Source organism: Nerophis ophidion, linkage group LG11 (assembly GCF_033978795.1).
Source record: "Nerophis ophidion isolate RoL-2023_Sa linkage group LG11, RoL_Noph_v1.0, whole genome shotgun sequence".
NCBI classification, from domain to species: domain Eukaryota; kingdom Metazoa; phylum Chordata; class Actinopteri; order Syngnathiformes; family Syngnathidae; genus Nerophis; species Nerophis ophidion.
The window spans coordinates 8,954,434-8,976,586 of record NC_084621.1 but is presented as its reverse complement, the minus strand read 5'-3'; the positions used below and the strand labels follow the sequence as shown (position 1 = coordinate 8,976,586).

The 22,153-nt window shown below is 43.6% G+C and overlaps 2 protein-coding genes across 2 annotated transcripts; both read right to left on the bottom strand.

Moving 5' to 3' along the window:
• Window positions 1-653: 653 nt before the first annotated feature.
• On the bottom strand, window positions 654-8,836 carry mrpl17 (mitochondrial ribosomal protein L17). The gene is made up of 3 exons (XM_061915045.1): window positions 8,476-8,836; window positions 4,146-4,214; window positions 654-1,038 (listed from the first exon to the last, which is right to left on the bottom strand). The coding sequence occupies exons 1-3, from the start codon at window positions 8,647-8,649 to the stop codon at window positions 772-774; spliced, it is 510 nt and encodes a 169-aa protein (XP_061771029.1). The 5' UTR covers window positions 8,650-8,836; the 3' UTR covers window positions 654-771.
• A 10,731-nt stretch (window positions 8,837-19,567) lies between these two features.
• Window positions 19,568-22,153, bottom strand: LOC133561629 (trypsin-2). Its single transcript, XM_061915044.1, has 6 exons — window positions 22,003-22,153; window positions 21,783-21,933; window positions 21,463-21,713; window positions 21,241-21,377; window positions 21,053-21,154; window positions 19,568-19,740 (listed from the first exon to the last, which is right to left on the bottom strand). Exons 1-6 carry the CDS (start codon window positions 22,040-22,042, stop codon window positions 19,693-19,695), a joined length of 729 nt encoding a protein of 242 aa, XP_061771028.1. The 5' UTR covers window positions 22,043-22,153; the 3' UTR covers window positions 19,568-19,692.

Genomic DNA, 22,153 nt, shown 5'->3' with positions numbered 1-22,153 from the left:
CTCCATTATTAATTTAACAAATTGCAAAAAATTCAGCAACACAGATGTCCAGAATACTGTGGAATTATGCGTTAAAAGGGACTTATAGCTGTGAACGGTGCTGGAAAAAAATGTCCTCTACAATGACGCGTCATCATACCGAGACGTTTCAGCATGATACTTCCGCGTGAAATTTAGAACTGCAATTTAGTAAACTAAAGCGGCCGTATTGGCATGTGTTGCAATGTTAATATTTCATCATTGATATATAAACTATCATTGTTTACATCCATCTTCCGGGAATGTAAACAATGAAACACCGGCTGTGTTTGTGTTGCTATAGGCGGCCGCAATACACCGCTTCCCACCTACAGCTTTCTTCTTTGACGTCTCCATTATTAATTGAACACATTGCAAAAAATTCAGCAACACAGATGTCCAGAATACTGTGGAATTATGCGATAAAAAGAGACTTATAGCTGTGAACGGTGCTGGAAAAAAATGTCCTCTACAATGCGTGATGTCACGCGCACGCGTCATCATACCGCAACGTTTTAGCATGATACCTCCGCGCAAAATTTAAAATTGCAATTTAGTAAACTAAAGCGGCCGTATTGGCATGTGTTGCAATGTTAATATTTCATCATTGATATATAAACTATCAGACTGCGTGGTCGCTAGTAGTGGCTTTCAGTAGGCCTTTAATATCTGATCAGGTTTGTGAAAATACGGAGACAATGACAAAGAGATATTTGTTAACGTGTGTAATAGTCCGCTCATGTTTTGGTAGTCCTATGGAAGACTTGGTGTGGACTTGCTGCTGACTCCTGTCTTCTCCTCCTTGTAGGCTCTGAGCAGCTGGTTGATGAGAGTCAGTTCGTTCCTTTTCTTGACAGGGTAGAGTGGAGGTAAAGGGTTTCCTTTGAACTCCAGCACGGCCATCTGGGCCCGGTCCAGGTTCTGTCGGTTGGGGATGCGAGCCATGCGTGTGTAGGCGCTGCTGTGGGACTCGAACCGCGGAGCGAGGACTTTGAAGAGCTTGGGGACCAGGTCCTTCTCCTGCACAGTTGGTAAAAAAAAAGCAAACATTCCGTTAGAGCGCCACCATCATGACCAAAGTTAAAATACAGCAGCGTAGTAGGCCGAAGTAGTCATTAAAAACAAACCAAGGGTTTATTTTAACAAGTATATTTAATATTTTTGGCCACTGTAACAGTACAGTGTTTAACTATAGGAAAATAACACTACATCACAGGTGTCAAACTCAAGGCTTCATTTTATTTGGCCCTCAAAATCCTGAAAATATGTATCCAAAAAGTACTTTAACTTACTAAATGTATTCTTTCTTTCTGTTTTGGGAGAAAAAAATATACGTACTCCAAATGATGTTAACTTAAATATTGTCTAATAATGCAAAAATATGTTATCAAACATTCAAACTATTTTTTAAATAGAAATAAATACTAATAATCGGGGCGGTATGGCTCGGTTGGTAGAGCAGCCGTGCCGGCGACTGGAGGGTTCCAGGTTCGATCCTCGCTTCCGCCATCCTAGTCACTTCCGTTGTGTCCTTGGGCAAGACACCTGACCCACACGGGTTTAAATGTAACTTTGATATTGGGTTTCACTACGTAAAAGTGCTTTGAGTCACTAGAGAAAAGTTCTATATAAAAATATAATTCACTATATGACATATAAGCAAGTTATCCATCAAATTGCGCACGGTAAAAGTAGCAATAGATTTCCTGGTAAAATTTTGAAATTTTATGTATTTTTTACAGCATTTTTCTCCCAATGAAAAAAACTTTTTTTTTTTTTACTGTAATAAACTGTGGCATTTACAGTAATACACTGAAAAATCTATAGTTGTTCATTTGCGGTAAAAACATTACAAAATAAAATGCCAGCTCAGGTGCGAAAAATGTTACTGTGAAATTGCAGTTTTATTTACAGTAAAAAAACAAATTAAAATTTTACAGAAAAATTCTGGCAACTGAAACCATAAAAACAGCAGTACTGTTTTTCCATTTACAGTAAATATACACCACATTTGGAGGTGAAATTATTGCAACTTACCATATCCATCCATCCATTTTCTACCACTTGTGAAGTGCCATCCATTTTCTACCGCTTATTCCCTTTTGGGGTTGTGGGGGGCGCTGGCGCCTATCTCAGCTACAATCGGGCGGAAGGCGGAGTACACCCTGGACAAGTCGCCACCTCATCGCAGGGCCAACACTTGTGAAGTGAATTATATTTATATAGCGCTTTTTCTCTAGTGACTCAAAGCGCTTTACATAGTGAAACCCAATATCTAAGTTACATTTAAAGCAGTGTGGGTGGCACTGGGAGCAGGTGGGTAAAGTGTCTTGCCCAAGGACACAACGGCAGTGACTAGGATGGCGGGAGCGGGAATCGAACCTGCAACCCTCAAGTTGCTGGCACGGCCGCTCTACCAACCGAGCTAAACCGCCCCACATAGAAGTAATCATCAACTTAAAGTGAAGTGAATTATATTTATATAGCGCTTTTTCTCTAGTGACTCAAAGCGCTTTACATAGTGACACCCAATATCTAAGTTACATTCAAACCAGTGTGGGTGGCACTGGGAGCAGGTGGGTAAAGTGTCTTGCCCAAGGACACAACGGCAGTGACTAGGATGGCGGAAGCGGGAATCGAACCTGCAACCCTCAAGTTGCTGGCACGGCCGCTCTACCAACCGAGCTAAACCGCCCCACATAGAAGTAATCATCAACTTAAAGTGAAGTGAAGTGAATTATATTTATATAGCGCTTTTTCTCTAGTGACTCAAAGCGCTTTACATAGTGAAACCCAATATCTAAGTTACATTCAAACCAGTGTGGGTGGCACTGGGAGCAGGTGGGTAAAGTGTCTTGCCCAAGGACACAACGGCAGTGACTAGGGTGGCGGATGCGGGAATCGAACATGCAACCCTCAAGTTGCTGGCACGGCCGCTCTACCAACCGAGCTAAACCGCCCCACATAGAAGTAATCATCAACTTAAAGTGAAGTGAATTATATTTATATAGCGCTTTTTCTCTAGTGACTCAAAGCGCTTTACATAGTGACACCCAATATCTAAGTTACATTCAAACCAGTGTGGGTGGCACTGGGAGCAGGTGGGTAAAGTGTCTTGCCCAAGGACACAACGGCAGTGACTAGAGTGGCGGATGCGGGAATCGAACATGCAACCCTCAAGTTGCTGGCACGGCCACTCTACCAACCGAGCTAAACCGCCCCACATAGAAGTAATCATCAACTTAAAGTGAAGTGAATTATATTTATATAGCGCTTTTTCTCTAGTGACTCAAAGCGCTTTACATAGTGACACCCAATATCTAAGTTACATTCAAACCAGTGTGGGTGGCACTGGGAGCAGGTGGGTAAAGTGTCTTGCCCAAGGACACAACGGCAGTGACTAGGGTGGCGGATGCGGGAATCGAACATGCAACCCTCAAGTTGCTGGCACGGCCACTCTACCAACCGAGCTAAACCACCCCACATAGAAGTAATCATCAACTTAAAGTGAAGTGAAGTGAATTATATTTATATAGCGCTTTTTCTCTAGTGACTCAAAGCGCTTTACATAGTGACACCCACTTTCGAAGTTACATTCAAACCTGTGTGGGTGGCACTGGGAGCAGGTGGGTAAAGTGTCTTGCCCAAGGACACAACGGCAATGACTAGGATGGCGGAAGCGGGAATCGAATCTGCAACCCTCAAGTTGCTGGCACGGCCACTCTACCAACCGAGCTAAACCGCCCTTTCATCACCCTTTTGGGGTCGGGGAGTGATAATGTTGTTTGATTAATCGCATGATTTAACACTTTCACTTTCACTTTGACCGCCTTGGTACATTTAAAACTCACAATTTTAATTGATTGATTCTTGGGTTGACAATTTTATTCAGAATCGATTTTTAATTCAACACAATTCACGATTTTAAAAATTTAATCTAAATTTTTGTTTTTTATTAATTAAAAAATATATATAAATCGATTGCAAATCGTAATAAACTACAATCGAGATTTTTTTTTTAAATACATTTTAGTTTAGGACTTTGACACTTCTGCACCAGATGGAGCCGACTATCAGAGTTGGAGAATCAGTGTTTTACAGAAAGACCAAAAGTTGTCAGCACTTACCGTCAGCCAGAATGTGGCCATCTTCATGGCCTTCTCATCCGTGTCTCCGGCTTTAGCGTAGTCAATCAGCTGGGGGAACAAGCACCTTGTCATTAGTTCCACCACATAGGATGGCTTTGAAACACTACAATACTGATTGGCGTCTTTTGCGCATAATTTTTATGGATTTGACTATTTTTTTACCACAATTGTGATAAGAATGAGACAAAGTTTGGACACACCTTCCCAACCCCATTGATAAAGCAAGAAATTCCTCCAATCATCCCTGGTAAGGCCCACCTGTGAAGTGAAAACTATTTCAGGTTTTGCACACTCTTGGCATTCTCGCCATGAGCTTGAAGAGGTAGTCACCTGAAACAGTTGTCGCTTCACAGGTGTGCTTGAAGCTCATGGAGAGAATGCCAAGAGTGTGCGAAGCAGTAATCAGCGCAAAAGGTGGCTATTTTGAAGAAACTAGAACATAAAACATGTTTTCATTTATAACTCCACACGTGTTCATTCATAGTTTTGATGCCTTCAGTGACAATCTACAATGTAAATAGTAGGGATGCACCGAAATGAAAATTTGTGGCTGAAGCCGAAACCGAATAAAATTTGAGCGCTTGGCCGAAGGCCAAATACCGAATACCGAATAATAAATGCGGTTTTTCACAACTTTCTTATGTTGCATAAATAGCCTGGAATACATTTTTAGACATGTTTTTCAAATAAAGTACATTTTTATTGAATATTCACATTTTTTAATATTCCAGTAGCCTTTGCTTTTCCAAAAAAAAGCACAGTTTTTCATTTATATTAGGCCTTCAAACAAAACATGCATTCCAAAAATGAAAATAAAGTGCATTAAAGTGGATAAACCCACAACAAATGAATTATTGTCCTTTTGGCAAAAGTCTGCTTAGCCACAGTAGATATGCTAATAATGTAAACAGAAGGCTCAAGTAAATCTCAATTAAGTGTGTGCTTGTAACCTCATACACTTATACAGGTACACAACCCATCCCAGGCCAGAACAGATTTGTCAATAACAGTACTTCCGCTTCAGAATAAAAAGAAGGAAACTAACTATGTATAAAACAATTTAAATTTAACACTGCACGTTGGTTGATTGCGTCACCGCGTCAAAAAATTGCGTCACACGCCACTATTCGGCCTTGTTTTTAACTCATTCCACCGAAGGCCGAATGTGGCTTTTTTTGCCATATTCGGCTGAATATATTCGGTAACCGATTAATCGGTGCATCCCTAGTAAATAGTCATGAAAATAAAGAAAACTCATTGAATGAGGAGGTGTGTCCAAACTTTTGGCCTGTACTGTATCTTATCAAAATCATAAATGACTCTATTACCCCGCAGAAAACAAAACATGTATGTTTTTTGTTTTTCACGGTGGAAGAGGGGTTAGTGCATCTGCCTCACAATACGAAGGTCCTGACGTCCTTGGTTCAAATCCAGGCTCGGGTTCTTTCTGTGTGGAGTTTGCATGTTCTCCCCGTGAATGCGTGGGTTCCCTCCGGGAACTCCGGCTTCCTCCCACTTCCAAAGACATGCACCTGGGGATAGGCCCCTCCCACCTCCAAAGACATGCACCTGGGGATAGGCCCCTCCCACTTCCAAAGACATGCACCTGGGGATAGGTTGATTGGCAACACTAAATGGTCCCTAGTGTGTGAATGTGAGTGTGAATGTTGTCTGTCTATCTGTGTTGGCCCTGCGATGAGGTGGCGACTTGTCCAGGGTGTACCCCACCTTCCGCCCGATTGTAGCTGAGATAGGCGCCAGCGACCCCCGCGACCCCAAAAGGGAATAAGCGGTAGAAAATGGATATACCAAATCTTATAAAACTATTACAAAAGGTGTGTCCAAAAAAATGGCCGCAAATATCCATCCATCCATTTTCCCACCGCTTATTCCCTTTTTGGGGTCGCTGGCGCCTATCTCAGCTACAATCGGGCGGAAGGCGGGGTACACCCTGGACAAGTCGCCACCTCATCGCAGATATACAATAGTTAAAAAATATACAGTACAGGCCAAAAGTCTGGACACCACCTTCTCCTCATTCTATGTTTTTCTTTATTTTTATGACTATTTACATTGTAGATTGTCACTGAATGCATCAAAACTATGAATGAACACATGTGGAGTTATGTACTTAACAAAAAAAGGTGAAATAACTGAAAACATGTTTTATATTCAATTTTCTTCAAAATAGCCACCCTTTGATTACTGTTTTGCACGCGCTAAGCATTCTCTCCATGAGCTTCGAGAGGTCGTCACCTGAAATGGTTTCATAGTTTTGATGCCTTCATGTAGACTTGAAGTCCTACTGAAAGCCACTACTAGCGACCACGCAGTCTGATAGTTTATATATCAATGATGAAATATTAACATTGCAACACATGCCAATACGGCCGCTTTAGTTTACTAAATTGCAATTTTACATTTCGCTCAAAGTATCCTGTTGAAAACGTCTGTATGACGACGTGTGCGCGTGACGTCTCGGATTGTAGCAGACATTTTTTTTCAGCCCGATCCAAGCTATAAGTCGTCTGTTTTAATCGCATAATTACACAATATTCTGGACATCTGTGGTGCTGAGTCTTTTGCAATTTGTTCAATGAATAATGGAGACGTCAAAGAAGAAAGATGTAGGTGGGAAGCGGTGTATTGTGGCTGCCTTTAGCAACACAAACACAGCCGGTGTTTCCTTGTTTACATTCCCGAAGGTGAAGTGAATTGTGAATTATATTTATAAAGCGCTTTTTCTCTAGTGACTCAAAGCGCTTTACATAGTGAAACCCAATATCTAAGTTACACTTAAACCAGTGTGGGTGGCACCGGGAGCAGGTGGGTAAAGTGTCTTGCCCAAGGACACAAAGGCAGTGACTAGGATGGCGGAAGCGGAGATTGAACCTGGAACCCTCAAGTTGCTGGCACGGCCGCTCTATCAACCAAGCTATATCGCTATACCGCCCAGTGAAGGTTAAGCTTTACTATAGATAGAGTGGTCAAGCAAACATGGTTCCCGACCACATGTCAACCGGCAGGTTTAGGTGAGAAAATGGTGGTAATAAGTCGGCTATTACCGTAGACATGAGCGGAGTTTGCGTCGGTCATTGTGCACTTGTCAAAGAGGCAGATGCGGACTGTCTTGCCACCTCCGACCGGCCGGCCCCTGAACGTGGAATGCTTCCACCGTGGAAGAGTGGAAAAAAGGTTTGCCTCGTCAAGAAACCTGGCTTCCCTCAGAGACACTGGCGGTCGCCACACCCCTCCGACTTTCAGGTACGACACAAACTCATTAAAACACTAGTAACACAATAAGCAGATAAGGGATTTCAATCAATCAATGTTTACTTATATAGCCCTAAATCACTAGTGTCTCAAAGGGCTGCACAAACCACAACACAAACCACTACGACATCCTCGGTAGGCCCACATAAGGGCAAGGAAAACTCACACCCAGTGGGACGTCGGTGACAATGATGACTATGAGAACCTTGGAGAGGAGGAAAGCAATGGATGTCGAGCGGGTCTAACATGATACTGGGAAAGTTCAATCCATAATGGATCCAGCACAGTCGCGAGAGTCCAGTCCAAAGTGGATCCAACACAGCAGCGAGAGTCCCGTTCACAGCGGAGCCAGCAGGAAAACATCCCAAGCGGAGGCGGATCAGCAGCGCAGAGATGTCCCCAGCCGATACACAGGATCAGACTGGACCCCCTCCACAAGGGAGAGTGGGACATAGGAGAAAAAGAAAAGAAACGGCAGATCAACTGGTCTAAAAAGGGAGTATATTTAAAGGCTGGAGTATACAAACAAGTTTTAAGGTGAGACTTGATTTTCCAATATTATCCTAGTAAATGTGTCTAATAACATCTGAATCGCTCCCACTGCCCTGTCTTTTTTTTCCCTAGTCCTTCACTCTCACTCTCCTCATCCACAAATATTTCATCCTCGCTCAAATTAATGAGGAAATCGTCGCTTTCTCGGTCCGAATAGCTCTAGCTGCTGGTGGCCATGATTGTAAACAATGTTCGGATGTGAGGATCTCCACAACCCGTGACGTCACGTGCACATCGTCTGCTACTTCCGGTACAGGCAAGGCTTTTTTAGTAGCGACCAAAAGTTGCGAACTTTATCATGGATGTTCTCTACTAAATCCTTCCAGCAAAAGTATGGCAATATCGCGAAATGATCAAGTATGAGACATAGAATGGACCTGCTATTCCCGTTTAAATAAGAACATCTCATTTCAGTAGGCCTTTAATGTTTATGTTGTCAACATCGAGATAGCTCCGTTAGCATAGTTAGCTTAGCGGGCGTCACCTTCTCGGCGTAGAAGCGGACTTCATCAGCCCTGGCGGTCGTGGTTTCTATCCTCTCATGCCGGACTAAACCAGTCAGGATGTTCCGCAGCAGGTCCATGCGGGACTTGGGTCCCATGCCCATTTTTCTGCCCACCCGGCCGTGGGAGATCAACACTTGCAACGTCAGTCGCATCTTGGCCTGCTTTTGGATCCAGGCCGCAAACTCAAGCGCTTCCGAAGAACCAAAATAAAAGACGTTTTTTCAAGAAAAATACACAATTATTTGAAACTAGTAGGAAACAAAAACCGCCAAGCAGACTAGATAGGTGACATTGACGTCACGCCAACAAATGTGTCCGGGTTGAAAACAACATGGAAGGAAATGTTCCGCCTACAAAAATACATGCTTTTATTATTTTATTTTATTTTTGTTTTACCGTGTTTTCAGCTTATTGTAGGGTAAAAAAACTAGTACTCGTTTGGAGCATGTTTAAAAAAAAACAAAAAAACAAACATTTGTAACCTATTTTTATGGACTTGACTCTTTGCGGTATTAAGTTCCGGTTATAAGCGTTAAGAGCGGAAGTGGTGACACGTGATTTGTATTTTAAACTTTTATTTATACATTTCAACATTTAAAACGTTAAACAAAAATCAAAATAAGTACAAAACAGTACAAAATAAAACAGCGTATTTATTTATTTTTTGTTTTTATTCAGTCATTGGTGGAGCATAATATATATATATATATATATATATATATATATATATATATATATTTTTTTTTTTTTTTTATTTTATTTCATTTATTTTTTTACAATTGTTTTTACATGGCTGTGCAGCACTTTGGAAACGTTATTGTTGTTTAAATGTGCTATATAAATAAAGTGGATTGGATTGGATTGAGCGTAAGGCAGGGGTGCCCACACTTTTTCTGCAGGCGAGCTACTTTTCAATTGACCAACTCGAGGGGATCTACCTCATTTATATATATCATTTATATTTATTTATTTATGAAAGAGACATTTTTGTAAACAAGTTAAATGTGTTTAATGATAATACAAGCACATGTAACACATATAGATGTCTTTCTTTCACGAAGACAAGAATATAAGTTGGTGTATTACCTGATTCTGATGACTTGCATTGATTGGAATCAGACAGTAATGATGATAACGCCCACATTTTCAAATGGAGGAGAAAAAAAGTTGTCCTTTCTGTACAATACCACATGAAAGTGGTTGGTTTTTGGCGTCTAATTCATCCAGCTTCCATACACTTTACAAGAAAAACATTGGCGGCAAATTCCGTAGCTTGCTTGATTGACATTCACGGCACCCGAGGGTCTTGTGAGATGACGCTGGCTGCTGCCAGTTCATTATTATGAAAAAATGACAGAGAGGAAGGCGAGAAACACTTTTTATTTCAACAGACTTTCGCGCCGTCCCTTCCGTCAAAACTCTAAAGGCCGACTGCACATTTCCTATCTTCACAATAAAAGCCCTGGTTCATGCTGCCTGCGCTAACAAAATAAGAGTCTCGGAAAGCTGTCGTGCACAAGTGATGTGCACGACAGCTTTCTGAGGGATCGCTTGTGCACGCCAGTTTTCCGAGACTCTTATTTTGTTAGCGCAGGCAGCATGAAGCAGGGCTTTTATTGTGAAGATAGGAAATGTGCAGTCGGCCTTTAGAGTTTTGACGGAAGGTACGGCGCGAGAGTCTGTTGAAATAAAAAGTGTTTCTCGCCTTCCTCTCGGTCATATTTTCATAATAATGATCTTGCAGCAGCCAGCGTCATCTCACAAGACCCTCCGGTACCGTGAATGTCATTTAAGTGACGTCTTGGTGAAGATTGATGATCACTCATTTTTAGGTCTATTTTTTTAAAAAGCCTGGCTGGAGATCGACTGACACACCCCCCGCGGTCGACTGGTAGCTCGCGATCGACGTAATGGGCACCCCTGGGTGAGAGTGTCCGCCCTGAGATCGGTAGGTTGTGAGTTCAAACCCCGAAAAGAACCCCAAAAGACTATAAAAATGGGAGCCATTACCTCCCTGCTTGGCACTCAGCATTAAGGGTTGGAATTGGGGGTTAAATCACCATAAATGATTCCCGGGCGTGGCACCGCTGCTGCCCACTGCTCCCCTCACCTCCCAGGGGGTGATCAAGGGTGATGGGTCAAATGCAGAGAATAATTTGGCCACATGTGTGTGGCAATTATTGCTACTTTAACTTTATTAGAAACAGGAAGTAATTAGGCTGCATCAAGGCGTGGCGTGCGCACCTGGAGAGCACGCCGGGGCGGTGTTCAGCCACAGGACGGGCGGTTTGGCCTCGTTTGGACCAGGAGACTGGAAGCCAGCGGGCGGGATGGTGGTTTCGGGCCAGGAACAACGCAGCGGCAGGCAGACGGAGGACGACGCGCTGAAGGAACAACAGCCTCAGCAGCGCTGTTTTGAAGTTTGTACTCTTTTTGAAGATATTGAACTCTTTTCGAAGAAAATCTTTTGAAGACAAAAAGAAAGTGACGGGCCAGCATCAAGTAAAGGTAAGTAACGCGCTACACGGGATAATATATTGATTGATTGATTGATACTTTTATTAGTAGATTGCACAGTTCAGTACATATTCCGTACAATTGACCACTAAATGGTAACACCCGAATAAGTTTTTCAACTTGTTTAAGTCGGGGTCCACGTTAATCAATTCATGGTACAAATATATACTATCAACATAATACAGTCATCACACAAGTTAATCATCATAGTATATACATTGAATTATTTACATTATTTACAATCCGGGGGGTGGGATGAGGAGCTTTGGTTGATATCAGTACTTCAGTCATCAACAATTGCATCAACAGAGAAATGTGGACATTGAAACAGTGTAGGTCTTATTTAGTAGGATATGTACAGCCAGCAGAGAACATAGTGAGTTCACATAGCATAAGAACAAGTATATACATTAGAAGTACATTAGAGTTGTTTATAATCCGGGGAGATGGGATGTGAATGGAGGAGGGTATTAGTAAAGTGTTGAAGTTGCCTGGAGGTGTTGTTTTAGAGCGCTTTTGAAGGAATATAGAGATGCACTTACTTTTATACCTGTTGGGAGTGCATTCCACATTGATGTGGCATAGAAAGAGAATGAGTTAAGACCTTTGTTAGATTGGAATCTGGGTTTAACGTGGTTTGTGGAGCTCCCCCTGGTGTTGTGGTTATGGCGAAGTAGTTTGACATGTACTTCGGTATCAAGGAGGTGTAGCGGATTTTATAGACTAGGCTCAGTGCAAGTTGTTTTACTCTGTCCTCCACCCTGAGCCAGCCCACTTTGGAGAAGTGGGTTGGATTGAGGTGTGATCTGGGGTGGAGGTCTAAAAGTAACCGGACTAGCTTATTCTGGGATGTTTGGAGTCTAGATTTGAGGGTTTTGGAGGTGCTGGGGTACCAGGAGGTGCAAGCGTAGTCGAAGAAGGGTTGAATGAGAGTTCCCGTTAGAATCTTCAAGGTGCTTTTGTTGACCAGAGAGGTGATTCTGTAGAGGAATCTCGTTCTTTGGTTGACCTTTTTGATCACCTTGGTTGCCATTTTATCACAGGAAAGATTAGCTTCTAGAATGGAACCTAGGTAGGTGATCTCATCTTTCCTGGTGATAACAATGTCACCCACTTTTATAGTCAAGTCACTGACTTTCTTAAGTTTGATATGGGACCCAAATAGGCTGGATTCTGTTTTACCGAAGTGTATGGATAGCTTGTTGTCAGCAAGCCAGGTGCAAATATTGAGGAGTTCAGTACTGAGGATTTGTTCCACCTGTGACTTGTCCTTGCCGGACACCAGCAGGGCCGAGTCATCCGCAAACAGGAACAATTCACAGTGGCATGCTGATGGCATGTCATTTACGTATATTAGGAACAGTAAAGGTCCTAGTATACTGCCTTGGGGGACTCCACAGCTTACTGAGGGGGGGGGGGGAGGGGACATGGCATGTATATGACATATATCAGTGTGTGCACACAAAGACAAGCAACAAAAATCCAATGCATTGGTGGTTAATATTTACTGTTATTGAACCCGTTAGTGGGTATTTTCTATGAGGTTTTGTGCAGGATTGCAACCCATTCGTGGGTACATTAAAGGCCTACTGAAAGCCACTAATAGCGACCACGCAGTCTGATAGTTTATATATCAATGATGAAATATTAACATTGCAACACATGCCAATACGGCCTTTTTAGTTAACTAAATTACAATTTTAAATTTCCCGCGGAGTTTCTTGTTGAAAGTCGCGGAATGATGACGTGTAGGGGTGGGCAATATCGCAAATTTGGGTATCGATACCGGCCAGTATCGCTGATACCGATACCAATACCGGAAGTGTCGTCATCTGATGGGGGGGGGGTTCGGGGTATCGATACTTTTGAAAAACAAATTTGTACTTTTGCCTTTATTAATTGATTATGATAATAATACAACACAGGACAACGATTTAAGTCAAAAAATAAAATATTTATTACAAAAGTGAAGTGAATTATAGTGACACCCAATATCTAAGTTACATTTAAACCAATGTGGGTGGCACTGGGAGCAGGTGGGTAAAGTGTCTTGCCCAAGGACACAACGGCAGTGACTAGGATGGTACAAGCGGGAATCGAACCTGCAACCCTCAAGTTGCTGACACGGCCACTCTACCAACCGAGCTACCATATCAATAGCAATAAAGAAATGCAAATAAGGTGCAAACAACTACTGAACCTGGATTGTGGCCTCAAAACACACAAACACTTAAGGTAAATAACACAGCTCGAGTTATTGAACAAAGTTGTACACATGAACACAAAACAAAAGAACTGAGAAATTCAAATAAAAAAGTAATATCAATTACAATAAAGTAAGTAGTGCAAATAAGGTGAAAACAAATACTGAACTTGGCTAGTCGCCTCACAACACACAAGAACTTAAGTAAAAAAAGAAAACACTTGTTATTAAACAGTTGTAAAAATGAACACAAAACAAAAGAACTGAGACATTCTTATTGTTATTTTAGTGCAATAAAATACTTTACAGTTTACAACCAAGACATTAAGTCGCACTGGAAACGCACGTGTGTGTGTGTGTGTGTGTGTGTGTGTGTGTGTGTGTGTGTGTGTGTGTGTGTGTGTGTGTGTGTGTGTGTGTGTGTGTGTGTGTGTGTGTGTGTGTGTGTGTGTGTGTGTGTGTGTGTCCGAGTGAACCTCGGAGCGAATTATACTGATGTCTGTGCGCCAACGCACCAAGCGTCATGTTAATTGTATTTATTTTATTTTATTTTATTTTGGGTTGAAGATGAATTTTTAAAGTGTTTTTAAATCTCGTTCGCGACCCATCATTAGGGAGAAGGGTGGAGTGGTGAGGAGCGCTCACATTTTTTTTAAAATCGGAGTGATTCGCTTAATTTGGTGAAGTATCGATACCATCACTCTAGTATCAATACGATACCGATACTCACCAAGTATCGAAACTTGGTATCGATACGCCCAGTCATTGACGTGTGTTTGTGACGTTTCGAGTTGGATGGGACATACTAGCTCAGCACCACTTACGGCTAAAAGTCTCTTTTCATCGCATAATTACACAGTATTTTGGACATCTGTGTTGCTGAATCTTTTGCAATTTGTTCAATTAATAATGGAGACGTCAAAGAAGAATGCTGTTGGTGGAAAGCGGTGTATTACAGCTGTCTTTAGCACTGAGACACAGCCGGTGTTTCTTCGTTTGTTGTGAAGCTTTAACACAGAGCGGTCAAGCGAACATGTTTCTCTACGTCAACAAGCATGTTGTTGGATGGTAAAACTGTGATATATATCTTACCGGAGTCATCAGTGGATTATTCGTCCTCCTGCAGTAGCTGTCAAAAAAGGTAGCTGTGAGCTTGGCTCCTCGGCTTCTCTCTGAGACACTGGCGTGTTCACCGCAGCCATCCGACCTCGAGGTATGTCTTTACAATCTCACTAAAAGCTGGGGACATCTCTGTGCTGCTGATCCGCCTCCGCCTGGGATGGTTTCCTGCTGGCTCCATTTTGGACGGGACTCTCACTACTATATTGGATCCACTTTGGACTGGACTGTCATGGTTATGTTAGGTCCACTATGGATTGGACTTTCACAATATCATGTTAGACCCGCTCGACATCCATTGCTTTAGGTGCCCTGGGGGCGGGGGTTGCCCACATATGCGGTCCTCTCCAAGGTTTCTCACAGTCATCATTGTCACCGCCGTCCCACTGGGATGAGTTTTTCTTGCCCTTATGTGGGCTCTCCCAAGGATGTCGTTGTGGTTTGTGTAGCCCTTTGAGACACTTGTGATTTAGGGCTATACATGTCAGGCTTTCCCCTGACAGTTTATCTATGTTTTAGTTTTTTCCTCTGCATTTGTCCGTTTCCTCTGTGTTTAGTATCTCCTGTCTTTAATTCCTGTCTAGTGCTCTTATTTTGTCAGCTTCCTGTCTTGTTCCCTGAGTGCTGTGTTCCTCCTCAGCTGCGGCTGATCGGCACCTGGCCAAACCCGTTGCCAATCAGCCTGCTCCTATTTGTACCTGCTTTGTCTTGTGTCAGTTGCTGGATCGTTGTATTGTCATTCAGACTTGTCGTTGCTCTTGTCGTGTCTGTGATTCTTTTCAGCTATTACCTGTCGTGCTACATTTTGTCCTGGTCATCTTAGCGGTAAGCTGTTCTTGTTAGCCATTAGTTATTTCCAGTTTTTCTGTTTGTTATCCTCTAGCTTCCATGCTAAAGTTCCTTTTTGTTTTCTAGCTTCCAGTGCTAGCTCCCTTAGTTTGTTATTCCGCCCACGTGCCTGCTTTTTGTTTGTTCTTCTTCTATTATTTATAGTAAATAATGTCTTCATATTCTATGCCTGCCTCCGTCTCTGCATCTTGGGGTCCGTCAACAAAAAATAACTGTGACAATATAAATAAACATTGATTGATTGATTGATGATTGAAAATATTAAATGTTATTATGAATGTTCCTGTTGTTACATCACATATATATTTAGTGATATATATGCAAGCAATGAGTACACTTTTGTGCATGATGTCACTAAGATGACATATCAAAACAACACTAAATTGAAGTGCACTTTTTGTACAGAACGCCACTACAATAGTTTAAAACAAAGTGCACTTTTGTGCATGATGTCACACAAGATGTTTCAATAAGTATCAAAAGTAAACAAGCTGCATAATAGGAAATCAAATAGTGTATGTCCTGCGTTATGTGGTAGGTTCCTGCAGATGTATCTCCTTCTGTTGTTGACTATTTTTTTTAATACGGTGTTGGTGGAAATGGTTGACTCGGCATTTTGTTGGTGTGGCACCGAACGGAGATGTTGATATGCGGAGAATGCACTCTTCATTCTCTAGCAGGTGACTTTTCAAATAATGCTTCATATTAGCAGTAATGCTACTTTGTGTAGCAACGCTTTTGCCCCACACTTGACAAATTCAATTGTCTGTTCGACATATTCCCGCTCGAAGCCAAACCACCACCAGACGATGGACCCCCTGCTGTTTTTCTTGGGAATTAATTATTCCTTTATTTGTTACCAGATTTGCACCTTCTTTCTCTCGTATTACCACTCGCACCACAGCTAACGTTACCCATGCTGCTTCCTCTCTGCTCCGTGGGGGCGTATGTGACGTATGTAAGAAGGTGCGTTTGTTTTATGTCTCTGTGAGAAAGAGAGACAAGAAAGAGTGAGAAGAGCCTGTAGTGTAATGCCCGCAGCTAAAAGCAACTGTGTGAGAACATATACTCAAATATCACCATATAGTCATTTTCTATATCGCACAGAGACAAACCCACGATATATCGATTGTAGTCAGCTGGAGGCGTGTCTTAATGAAATTAAACAATGGATGTCCGCTAACTTTTTGCAACTCAACGCCAAAAAAACGGAAATGCTGATTATCGGTCCTGCTAGACACCGACCTCTATTTAATAATACAACTCTAACATTTGACAACCAAACAATTAAACAAGGCGACACGGTAAATAATCTGGGTGTTATCTTCCACCCAACTCTCTCCTTTGAGGCACACATTAAAAGCGTTACTAAAACGGCCTTCTTTCATCTCCGTAATATCGCTAAAATTCGCTCCATTCTGTCCACTAAAGACGCTGAGATCATTATCCATGCGTTTGTTACGTCTCGTCTCGATTACTGTAACGTATTATTTTCGGGTCTCCCCATGTCTAGCATTAAAAGATTACAGTTGGTACAAAATGCGGCTGCTAGACTTTTGACAAGAACAAGAAAGTTTGATCACATTACGCCTATACTGTATATACCTTTATATACATATATACATACATATATACCTATACTGTATATACCTTTATATACATATATACCTACATATATACCTATACTGTATATACCTTTATATACATATATACCTACATATATACATATACTGGCTTCCTGTGCACTTAAGATGTGACTTTAAGGTTTTACTACTTACGTATAAAATACTACACGGTCTAGCTCCATCCTATCTTGCCGATTGTATTGTACCATATGTCCCGGCAAGAAATCTGCGTTCAAAGGACTCCGGCTTATTAGTGATTCCCAAAGCCCAAAAAAAGTCTGCGGGCTGTAGAGCTTTTTTCATTTCGGGCTCCAGTACTCTGGAATGCCCTCCCGGTAACAGTTCGAGATGCCACCTCAGTAGAAGCATTTAAGTCTCACCTTAAAACTCATTTGTATACTCTAGCCTTTAAATAGACTCCCTTTTTAGACCAGTTGATCTGCCGTTTCTTTTCTTTTTCTCCTATGTCCCACTCTTCCTTGTGGAGGGGGTCTGTTCCGGTCCGGTGGCCATGTACTGCTTGCCTGTGTATCGGCTGAGGACATCTCTGCGCTGCTGGGATGGTTTCCTGCTGGCTCCGCTGTGAACGGGACTCTCGCTGCTGTGTTGGATCCGCTTTGGACTGGACTCTCGCAACTGTGTTGGATCCATTATGGATTGAACTTTCACAGTATCATGTTAGACCCGCTCGACATCCATTGCTTTCCTCCTCTCCAAGGTTCTCATAGTCATCATTGTCACCGACGTCCCACTGGGTGTGAGTTTTCCTTGCCCTTATGTGGGCCTACCGAGGATGTCGTAGTGGTTTGTGCAGCCCTTTGAGACACTAGTGATTTAGGGCTATATAAGTAAACATTGATTGATTGATTGATTGATTGATATATCGATACATCACCCTACTTAGAGGTTGTATATAAAACCTTTTCTGAGGTTTTTGGTTGTTTATTATGGCAAAGTTGGTAGAGTGGCTGTGCCAGCAATCTGAGGGTTACTGGTTCAATCCCCACCTTCCACCATCCTAGTCACGTCCGTTGTGTCCTTTGGCAAGACACTTCACCCTTGCTCCTGATGGGCCCTGGTGAGCGCCTTGCATGGCAGTTCCCGCCATCAGTGTGTGAATGTGTGTGTGAATGGCCGGAAGTGGAAATGGTTTCAAAGCGCTTTGGGCTCCTTTTTAAAAAAGGGGTAGAAAAGCGCCATACATGTACAACACATTTACCATTAAGCGCTTTTATAGGCAGAATAGAGAGACTACCATAGGCTCCATTGTAAGCAGACTTTTGATCACGTTTAGTCTGGAGTTGAAATGCATAAAGAACAGACGTTATGTGTGTGCTTGTTTTATCTAAGAATCTTGAATGATAGGCAACATTCCCAAAAAAGTGTAGTTCTAAGTTTGGGCCTTGGGGACTGGTCTAGTTGATGAAGATGGCGCTGCTGTTGGCAGGAGCTCTGTGCTCTTGTGTCATCCTTTTGTGTTCCCCTCTTGTTTTCATATGTTATTATATTTTCTTGCCTTTTGGTCCGGGACCCTTTGGGACTGTGTGACAAGGGGTGGCACTTTTGTGACCTCTGTGGTGCTTTTTTTGTGGACTTCTGGATCTGCCTCCCGGGAGCCTTTTGGCCATGGAGACCAGCTGCTGGGTATCTGCCAAACCGGAGTCGGTTTGGAGGGACTGGAGGAGATGCGGATGAGGGGACAGGACTGCGGAGCTAGCACTGAGCTACTGGGACGGAGAGGCTTGGCGGTGTCTTGGCTGGGTGAGCAGGTGTCGGACACCTCAGTCACCTTGGACGTATCCTCGCTCATCCATGCGGACTGGACACTGTCTTGGTTGCTTTGTTGGGTCTGCTCCTGTCTCTGGCCATCCTCCCTCCACTCCAGCGGACAATGGCGTGGAACACCGCAGAGGCCACCACAGTGGATATGTTTATTTTACTTTTTTATTCATAGCTGTATGTAGAAGTGTCTGGTTGCATCAGCTGCTTTAATGTCTTTAATCTCCTCTGTGTTCTTTGATGTTTCCCTCTTACACACATGTAAGAGAGATGTGTTCTATGGCTATGAGTTGTTTTTTTCCCGTTTGCCTCAGTCTGCACCCCCTCTCCAGGGCCCAGGCTAAGACCGATTTATTTATTTTATTTTAATCTTTTTTTTTTTACCTGTATCTCATCATTTTTGTAAGGGGCGCTGGAAGCCGGCAGACAAGTCAGCGATCCTGTTCTGTCTCCCTGTAATGTTTGTCTGATCTTGAATGGGATTGTGCTGAAAATTTTAATTTTCCTGACGGAATAAATAAAGTACTATCTATCTATCTATCCATCTATCTAGTTGGTTTAGTGTTGAAAGAGTTTTTAATAGAATTTTAGTGTTGAAAAAGTTTGTGAAACAACCTCTTTAATGTTTTCGGCAGAGACACGATTAGACCAGATTGGACACTAGGAGGTTTTTTTTTTTTTTATTGACTGGCTGCTAGCTATAAAGACTTATTTCTGGAACTGAGACCAATACAAGTCTTGCTACGGTGCTGATTGGAAAACTTTTTTATTTAAAGTGACAGAGGTTTTTTTTATAGCGTTAGAGTTGTTCCGTTTGACCACAAAAACACTTTCAGCTTGTAAACATCTTTCTGACCTTGACTTGAGGCCTTGATGCAGTGAGATAGTGTCCGCTAGATTGTCGGCCTGGCCAGATTATGTTGTGATGTGAGAGCAGTGGTGAGATGCAGCTGGTACAGAGTAGAAACTTCAGGTAAATACCAATTTTCAGCCTTTATTGATACAAACGGAAAGTTGCTGCATGTTGATGGAAGTTGTACAACAGTTCTCCAGGAGGTACAAAGATGTTAACAAGGCTCGGGTTATGGCTCAAAGGCTCGGGCTCAATAGCGGGACATGGTGCGCTCCAGCCATTCGTTGAAAAGGCAGACCTGTGAATTGAGAGTAAAGTTAGTTTTCCTTGAAATAGAACAAAACTTAACTGAAATGTGACTCAAGTATTGGAAGCGATTTTCTTGACAAGAACTTGGGATACTCTCGGCCGGGTTCTTGAGGGTGCATGGGAGTTTGCCCAACCAGTCTACATGTGCTTTGTGGACTTGGAGAAGGCATTCGACCTATCGAAGTCCTGTGGGGAGTGCTCAGAGAGTATGGGGTACCGGACTGTCTGATTGTGGCGGTCCGTTCCCTGTATGATCAGTGTCAGAACTTGGTCCGCATTGCTGGCAGTAAGTCGGACACGTTTCCAGTGAGGGTTGGACTCCGCCAAGGCTGTCCTTTGTCACCCATTCTGTTCATAACTTTTATGGACAGAATTTCTAGGTGCAGTCAAGGCGTTGAGGGGTTCCGGTTTGGTGGCCGCAGGATTAGATCTCTGCTTTTTGCAGATGATGTGGTCCTGTTGGCTTCATCTGGCCGGGATCTTCAGCTCTCACTGGATCGGTTCGCAGCCGAGTGTGAAGCGACCGGAATGAGAATCAGCACCTCCAAGTCCGAGTCCATGGTTCTCGCCCGGAAAAGGGTGGAGTGCCATCTCCGGGTTGGGGAGGAGACCCTGCCCCAAGTGGAGGAGTTCAAGTACCTAGGAGTCTTGTTCACGAGTGGGGGAAGAGTGGACGGTGAGATCGACAGGCGGATCGGTGCGGCGTCTACAGTAATGCGGACGATGTATCGATCCGTTGTGGTGAAGAAGGAGCTGAACCGGAAGGCAAAGCTCCCATCCTCACCTATGGTCATGAGCTCTGGGTCATGACCGAAAGGATAAGATCACGGGTACAAGCGGCCGAAATGAGTTTCCTCCGCCGGGTGGCGGGTCTCTCCCTTAGAGATAGGGTGAGAAGCTCTGCCATCCGGGAGGAACTCAAAGTAAAGCCGCTGCTCCTCCACATGGAGAGGAGCCAGATGAGGTGGTTCGGGCATCTGGTCAGGATACCACCCGAACGCCTCCCTAGGGAGGTGTTTAGGGCACGTCCAGCTGGTAGGAGGCCACGGGGAAGACCCAGGACACGTTGGGAAGACTATGTCTCCCGGCTGGCCTGGGAACGCCTCGGGATCCCCCGGGAAGAGCTAGATGAAGTGGCTGGAGAGAGGGAAGTCTGGGCTTCCCTGCTTAGGCTGCTGCCCCCGCAACCCGACCTCGGATAAGCGGAAGATGATGGATGGATGGATGGAGAACTTGGGATCATCTTGACTAAATGTGGTGAGTTCAATCTGAGAAATGAGTTCTTTGGTCCGTTGTCATACCTTGGCGTAGACACCAGGATGGTCCCTCTCGGCACATCCGTATCCCCAGGACACAACACCCTGCAGCTCACCGTTGCAAACCACGGGACCACCGGAGTCACCCTGAAAAGAAAATTATACAAACGGTTAACCATCAACATTTCTCCACAATTCCATATAGTTTGGTGTTTCTGAGAAAGTTCCGTTACCTGGCAGGAGTCCTTGCCGCCCTCGAGGTATCCGGCGCAGAACATGGCATCGGTGATCATGCCGGGGTAGGAGTTGTCACAGTCCCTCTGGGACAGGATGGGGATGTCCAGGCACTGCAGCTTGTTCTTGTCAGCGGCTAGAACACAAAAGAAAGCACAAATGGAGAAAAGTGCAACCAAATAACTATTTTTAGCAACACTTTGTCAAAGTTCGAAACTTACTGGAGCTCATGGTGTTGCCCCAGCCTGCGACTTTGCACATGGTGCCGGCTGGAGCGCAGCTGGTGGGCAGAGCCACGGGCTTCACGTACTCGTTGAGGGTGGCGGGCTCGCTGAGCTGGATCAGCATGATGTCATTGTCGATGTTGTAGGAGCTGTAGTCCGGGTGGCGGATGACGCGGGAGGACCTGATGAACTGCTCTTTTCCCTCGGTGACCTTGATGTTGTGCTCTCCGAGACGAACTTCCACACGGCTGCAATGGTGTTAAAAGTTTTTAAAAGTTTTTCGTATGATGGGGTTACGGAGTCGGTAGGTTACGTACGACTTGTAGCAGTGAGCGGCGGACACCACCCACTCCTCGTTGACAAGGGAGCCGCCGCAGAAGTGGTAGCCGGAGTTCAGAGACACCGCGTGGGGCTGGGAGTAAGGTTTGCACTCATACCCTCCGACGATCTTGTCGTCCTCCGTGGCGACTGGAAAACAAAGAAGCGATCAACCAAGGGAAGGATTTCCCACGACAAATGCAGGTAAGTTTTACTCACAAGCGGCTGCGATGAGCAGAGCGAAGACCAGACACCTCATGGTTGCTGAGTGATCCTGTCGATGAGGACTTGGGGATTGAGGTCGGCTTTATATGGATCCTGCCTTACGTTTGCACACGCCCCTAACGTTGCTTTTGACCAATTAGAATCC